Source organism: Antrostomus carolinensis, unplaced genomic scaffold (genome assembly GCF_000700745.2).
Source record: "Antrostomus carolinensis isolate BGI_N321 unplaced genomic scaffold, ASM70074v2 scaffold24337, whole genome shotgun sequence".
In the NCBI taxonomy this organism is placed as follows: Eukaryota; Metazoa; Chordata; class Aves; order Caprimulgiformes; family Caprimulgidae; genus Antrostomus; species Antrostomus carolinensis.
In genome coordinates, this window is record NW_010328387.1 from 13,577 (window position 1) to 21,169 (window position 7,593).

At 35.9% G+C, this 7,593-nt stretch overlaps 1 protein-coding gene across 1 annotated transcript; it reads right to left on the reverse strand.

Moving 5' to 3' along the window:
* Nucleotides 1–2,964, reverse strand: LOC104528278 (BTB/POZ domain-containing protein KCTD8-like). The gene is made up of 3 exons (XM_010172237.2): nt 2,918–2,964; nt 1,002–1,057; nt 1–531 (listed from the first exon to the last, which is right to left on the reverse strand). Exons 1-3 carry the CDS (start codon nt 2,962–2,964, stop codon nt 71–73), a joined length of 564 nt encoding a protein of 187 aa, XP_010170539.2. The 3' UTR covers nt 1–70.
* Between the last annotated feature and the right edge of the window lie 4,629 nt (nt 2,965–7,593).

Consider the following 7,593-nt stretch of genomic DNA (forward strand, 5'->3'; position numbering starts at 1 on the left):
ACACCAGTAAGTTAGTGGCAACTTAATAAACATCAAATGCCCCAGAAATATGTCATGAAAGAGTTGATTACTATAACCCATATTTCTGTAAGAGTTCAGATTGCCAGGGACGTTTGCGTTCTGGAAAGTAATCTGGAATGTGGATTTTTTTAAAATCTTGGATACATTTTCTCATTTCTTCCTCAACACTCAGCTTCTCGCATACCTTCTTTTTGGAAAGATTTGTTTCTCTGGACTTGCTAATGAGAGTTTGAAAGAGTTCACTGTTCCTGCGTTTGTCCGGTGGTGGCATCCACTGCACTGGGGCCTTCTTAGATGGACGATCCAAAGTCAGAGTATTTGGTTGGTGGGCTGTGGATGGCTGAGTGCTGGTGGCATTTTCTTGAGGGGTGCTGGCTTCTGAGTGGCTGTCACAGCTTGAGGTGGACAATTCATTACAGGAAGTCCCGCTTTCACTGCCCTTGTCCAAGACTTTGTCGTGCTTCCTTTCTTCGTGGTCTTGTTTGGGTGAAATTGTTCGCTGGGGGGGTCCTAATACAAGGCAGGAAAGAAAAAGTATTAAGCAAGCACTGGTTTACACAGAAAACTGATCAGCTACCATTTAGAAAAATGGAACTCAGAGTCTCGTCTGGGATAAATTGATGATGTTTCCTTTCAGTCAAAAGAACTATACCAGACTGGTACACAGTTTGAAGGTCTGGTCCTACACATATGTTCAGCTGTCAAAATTCTGACCCCTGAAAATGTTTATGTCGAGAATAACTTCATGGCCTGCCTAAGAATCCAGGTAATGAAATGTGCATAATGCACACATATTATCTGCACTGGAAATCCCTACAGGCAAGTTTAAATGAGCTAGTTTGTTATTGCACCCCAAGAAGTTTATTATGAGAAATCAGATTTTGTAGTATTATGAAAATACTACCATACAATTTGCAGACTCTTTGCTTAAATGAAAATATTCCAAGGCCTTAGAATTTTTTTTTAAACTCTTAACTCACCTTCCCAGAACAGTCTACTGATATTATGCTCTGCAGATGTCAATTCTGCAGAAGCCCTGGACAGAAAAAGGAGTATTAATCCTAGAATAACAGAGAGATCGCTCACTACTGACAGAGTCTTTAGGCTTTTTTCTTTTTTTTTAACTTATAGTGATTTCACAGCACTTCTTACTGTCAGTTATTATCCCAGACTTGCCTCACTGCAAGCTCAGAATTCAGTTGTACACCTCTTACTGCACAAGCTGGCAGGGAAAACAAGGTTATGAAGTTATTGGTAAAGAGGCACTCTGCAATGGCCGGGAGAGCCATCTGATGGCCTATCAGCAGGCACTGCTCAGCGCTTCACACACCTGAAAATCAGATCTAGGCTGTTATTCTCTTCAGGTATCACTTTTGCTTTGAAGTCTTAAGCAGAATATGAATGTGAAAATTAGGCTGTAGCTGCTAAATCTGTACAAGAGTTTTCATTTCTGAAACCCTATTTCAAAACTCCAGCTGTGAAGTGAAATGATGCTACACCGGCATCACATAAACGTCACAGTCTTAATTTAGGACACTATCTAAAGCTCACAGAAATATCTACAGAGCTCAAGAGGCATTGGATCAGACCAAAAGGAAAAATCTGAAAGATGTTTAAACATCTAAATGAAAAATAAGATTGGGACTTCAGTGGCAGTTGTGTGTCTGCTATGAATCCTGGAAGAGTCCAAACAGTTTAGGTACCTAAATATCTTAGAAAAACTAGATTCTCCTTACAGTTTACCAAAAACACCACCAGCATCAGCTAACCACCTTTGCTAGTACCAAAACTCAGGGTATGACAGCTCAACCTTGAGTTACTGGGACAGAGTTGTAAGGAGATTTTTGAGTCACTTAGTATTCTGTTTTTCACCATTACAACTTAGAAATATAATTACAATTATAAAGAATGCAGGAGCAATATGAACACTCTACTGTCTTTTTGACAGTGCAGTTCTATGATTCAAAGGAATCGAAGAAGATTGCAGTATTTCATATGAGACACAGGGGAAAACAAAACAAAACAAAACACAAAAGCAAATAAATAATAATCTAACAACAGCAGCATTCAACAACCTGCTTTGCTTTTGTTTTAGCTGGCATCCGAGGATGAAGTGTCATGTTTCTGTAGTCCACCTAGAGAAACCCATGAATAATCAAGATCCAAAGAAGAGAGACAACAATCCATTAGGGCTTGTACTTGCATTATTCAGAGTGAAAAACACAAGTGATTTTCTAATTCATTATATTCACCTCAAATACTTGGCATATGGCTGCAGCAATTTCCTTCCTCTTTCTCCTCTAGAAATATGTTCACCTTCTTAAACAGATTTACATGCCCTCCGTCTATTGTTGTATCTGGCATTTCATTTCATACATCAAACAACTATACGAATATGCTAAATCAAGAGTCAGCTGGCATTATGGGATTATTCTGGCTCTGCAGCATGTCATTATATAACTGAGCAGTCAATCAGATAGTGATTTCAGTATTGTTACTCTTATTTTCAATAACGTTATTAACATCAATATCTTACCCAGTTTACAATCTTAGCTTTTTCGAATGAAACACACTCAATGAAACAAAAGACTAAGAAATTAAATTTTCTGTTAGCAACACCCTGTACTCTTCAACTCTATCTTTCCTGCCCAGTTTTTTGCTTTAATAAATCAAGATATTATTTCTAGTTGATCTATTTATACTTAATTCTTTTATTGGTACTCCTTGCTTCTGAAGGGCTCAAACCTGCAATGTACTGAGAATCTATTTCAAAAAAGCACTGAAATACACCACCAAGAATATAAAAAATTTCATTTCCTGCTATAAGACTACTCAGAAGCCTGACAATAGGCAGGTATTTAAATACTTTTTGGATCAGAGCCCTGAAGTTCAGTACCTTACAGCACTGAGCTCTGTATGCTTCACTGAATCACCTAAATTCATGATGACTTTAATCCAAACACAGGTTTCTCCCACACCTCTCCTTTTAAAAATCAACAAATCCTCCCTCACAAAGAATTCTTTATATGCTCCTGCACTTCTTTCTCAATCGTGTGTTATTAACAGAAGCAACAGTTCTGCTAGAGGGGAAGTTTTTCTCACAAAATTTTCCACCTGCTGAAACCCAAAAGAATTTATAAGTACATAAGAAAGGATCCTCAAAGGATATTTGATTAATATTCAACATCAGGGATTATCAGATAAATTTAGCTACATCTCTAATTCAGAAAACATCTTATTGCCCTCTATGCTGGCACACTCATTTGTGGCCGGGATTGTGTGATGTGATGCTGTCTCCACTGTACCTTCTTAGCCCTTCCAGTAACACCAAAGACCTTCAAATTCCTCAGTCTACCTGAAACTACTTATTTTCCAGGAGTGCAGAATAGCTCTTAAAAACTCTCAGAAAGTATACTTGCTCCAAGATAACACTAAAAAACTTCACTCATTTACAACCTGTCCCTCCTGGTCCTGGCCTCTCTAGGAGCTCCCACCTGCTTCTGGTTCTCCAGCTTCTCCTCCAGGCAGTTCCCACTTCTTTTTCCTTTCTTGTTCTTAAATGGCTTACTTTCTCTCAGACAGTTAGTAAGTGAGCTCACCCTCTATCTGGGCTTACTCACCAACTCTACCACAGTGGCTACTAGACTCCCAAGTCTAGTAGACTCAAAAGAATATCTCAAACACATTTCTCTGATCAGGAAGGCATATCACATTTACTTCGACTGTACTTACTCCTCATCTGTGTTGCTCTCTGCACACATTTTATCCAGCATTTACTGGCAGAACTGACTAACAAAATAACCACTTGCAAGAAATTACTACAAAATATTGATGGAAGATGAAATAGAAGCTTACAAACCAAATTCTCTACAGTGAAAATCTGTTTCTGTCAGTTATGACAAACAAAACAGGAACCAGAAGTTCTCTCTGGCTTCACTGTCAAACAATAACTGATCAACAGAGCTCCAGTCAGGAACAGAACACAACAAATATAACAGCAAACCATCCATTAGCCAGTAACTACTGGTTGAAAATCATAACCAAGTACTTCTGAAAGTCAGATAAAGTTTAGATAGGTCTAAATTGCTTGTGGATATTCATAAAGTACAATCTGAATAATTGTTCAAAAATTACTTTAGCCCTATCTCTTGCAACAGAGAAAAATACCACACTAGAAACATTAAAAGCATAAAATAATTATATTCTGCTTATTTCAAAACATTTCAGGTTTTGTGTATACTTATTTTCTTAATACAACAGGCTTAAAATAAAGGAAAACATATTCTAATCCAATTAACCTGACTGCTCCATTCTCTCTTTCTCTGTAAGTCAAATGTCCAGTTTATTACATATGCAGATTCACAAATAAACTTCCTCACTCAGCTACTTTATTCCTACAGTGTCTCAAAGTTCATTTGTGTATTTATAAATCAGCTTATTTTTACTGCAGGATGTAAAAGGAGTTGTGTACACATGCATAAATTGCCGAGTTTAGCTATTTTAATAACAACTATTGACATGAAGAACGGAAGATCTTAGCTCTAGAGTACAACAGTTAGAGCTAGATGTAAGACATGTAGATAAGAGTTGAAGCTGATATAAAAATAGTCATTTGGATACAAAACATAACCAACATTTTAAATGTGTTCAATATGTAGTACCTCAATTAGGAAGAATGGACTCTGTTAAAGAGATGCTACCTTTTAATGTTGGTCCAGAAAATACACATGAAAAAAGTGAAATTATTTCATTTTTATCAATCATTCTGCTCACACTATAAAATTAAGCCTGTTTGTTGATTTAAATAAAAAAACTAAACCAATTTAAAAAACCCAAACAAACCCCAAATCTTAAGTTTTTCTATGATGTAATTTTAGTGAAAACAAAGCTCTTAGGAGCATTTTATCTTCATAATTTTCTGTTTCTTCAAATGTAATTTTTAAAGAAAAAAGTTCTACCAGATATAGCCTATTGAATTAATCAAATAATGCAATTAAGGGTTCCTTTGAACTGATATAGCTATGAATGAAACTAACTTTTGAATATGCCAAAAATTTTTTAACAAATACTTTACATTGATTGAGAACACCTCTTAAAAACATTGCAGGAAAATTGTTCATAAAATTATGATGTAAAAAATTCTATGTTTTTAATTGATTTAATAAAAAATGAAAACAGGAGGGCAACAGGTTTTTAACTGACTGATTATATTAGAAGGCTCAGAAACATAATAGTAAAGAGAACAAAAGTTATTTCTATTTGTATCTGTAGGAGAAATGATATCTAATCCAAGAATACTATTTGCATTTTAAGTCATAATTTTTGCATGCTTGAGAATATTGACAGTATGTGACTTGCACATGATTTTGCATGAAATGCAGTCTTTTTCCACATTATTTTGCATAGGGAAAAAGACTTTATTTTTATAGGCTATATAGGACCTTCATTCTGCTACATAGCTATATTAAACCCCTGTGTGAACTTATCTTTTCCCTACTATCTCCAAATTACATTATATTCTGAGTGAATATGAATTCCACTGTGTTTTACAATTTAATCTTAAGAATCTAAGTAAAATTAACTAAATTAATATACAATCATAGAAAAAAATACTAATCAAATCTCACATTATGATGAACTTACCATCTTACACACCTAGGTTTTTTATTAACTTTCAGCAACATTCAAAGTATTACACTACACTGAATGCTTAGAGAGAATTCATCTGTGAAATCTAATGACAGGTTATGGCTACTGTGGGAACATTTTCATTACCAGACTTTTGAGCACTTAATATCACACTTCAATGGTAAATGATTATCTTTTATGTCTAATTTCACTTTGATTTTATTTTTTAAAAAGATTATTTTTAAGAGCTATAAAAGGATAGCTCTAAACCCATGACATTTTCTGTGGCATATTAATGATATTTCCAGTTTCAGAAAATCCTCTTCTTAGAGCCCAGCTCAACACATGAATTCACTCCCTGAGACCAGCAAGGGATTCAGCTTGCCTCTCACCACTAGAGCTGTAGGTTAAAACCAGTTTTATTGCAGGCAAATTTACAAGGGACTTCCTGACCACTGCACTCTGTCCTCTCCAATGCACTACAAAATCAAGATAAATTCACTGCTTGGATTTAGCAGTAAGAGTTTACGTAGTTTGGTTTGGTTTTTTTTTTACCTCCACACAGTTTGTCAAGGAAACTTTTCTCCTTATTTTAGATATTGCAATTTACATCTAACTTAGTCCTGTTGGGAGAGGGGAGAGGGGGAAGGCCATGTCCCACTTAATTTCTATTTTAAGGCTAATATGCAGGCCTACACAGGAATTAAGTGGCACACAATCTTTAGCTGCCCCTCTGCTTATGGATGAATTTTATCCATTATGAGCATCCCAAGCAAACAATACTAGCAACTAAGTATATAATGTGAGAAATATCTAAGTGCTCTTGACAAGCTCTGCTCTTGACAGCTTGCACTTACAGGAAAAATTGAAGAGTTTAGTGTAGAGATTTCAGTAGAAAAAAAATGTGTGTGGGAGTCTTTATGCTATGTGGTTTCAAATCACTTCAAGTAAAAAAATATATATATTCAGTTTCCAATTTGGGTCTCATCTGGTAAAAAATTTCAAACCACTTTTAAGACTTGATCCAAAGAATGCTGAGTATATAACAATGAAGTATGTTTCAGAATGGAGGATTGAAACTAGGGGATTGGACTAGATGATCTTTCCAATCAGGGACTGGACTAGGTGATCTTTTGAGGTCCCTTCCAATCCCTAACATTCTGTGATTCTGTGATCGAAACTCAGCATTTCCTATTTTTCTTCTTCCCTTCAGATGAGTGACAAATTGCTATGGATAGCCAAATGCTCACACTTTCATGTTCTTTGACCCAACTGAGGCTTGTCGTTAGTCAATGCAAAGTAGAATAGCTTCAATAAAATGGAAAGAATGTTCCCTTCACCTTCAATTACTTCAGGGAAACATATTCATTCGGAAGAAGTGAGTTAACTTCCCTCAGGCAGAAGAGAGAATTAGTATCTGGGAGGCTTTGATTTATTAATGTGCTAAGCCCTGAACTCTTGGGTAAAAGGCCAGCACTGTTGACATGTCAACTTCAGTACTTTGAGCAGAACCTGAAGTTTATGTGATTTAAGAAAGCCAAGCAAGGCAGCTTGCAGATGAGACTGCCACAGAGAGGTCTTGCAAATCTCAGTAGGGCTTCCTCGACATGAAGAATAGCACTGTGAATAGGTTATTCACATTTTATCAAAACAGTTTTATAAATATGCCCTATGCTCTGGCAAAGCTTCAAACTTGTATCTATAGGGCACGTAAATTGGTTTGGCTTCACTAACAAGCTGGGTCCAAAACTGCATTAATTTAAAAAAGTTTTAGGATTAAATGTTGACCACATTCAAGTCAAAGACAACACACTCTTTGACCTTAAGTTACAAAAAAATAATTCAAAAATAAAGCCTGTTCATTGTAGTATCAATGCAAAAAAAAACCTTAGAAGGAAAGCAATTTAATGGTGAAAGCAGAAAGGGTGAAAAAACATTGTCTCT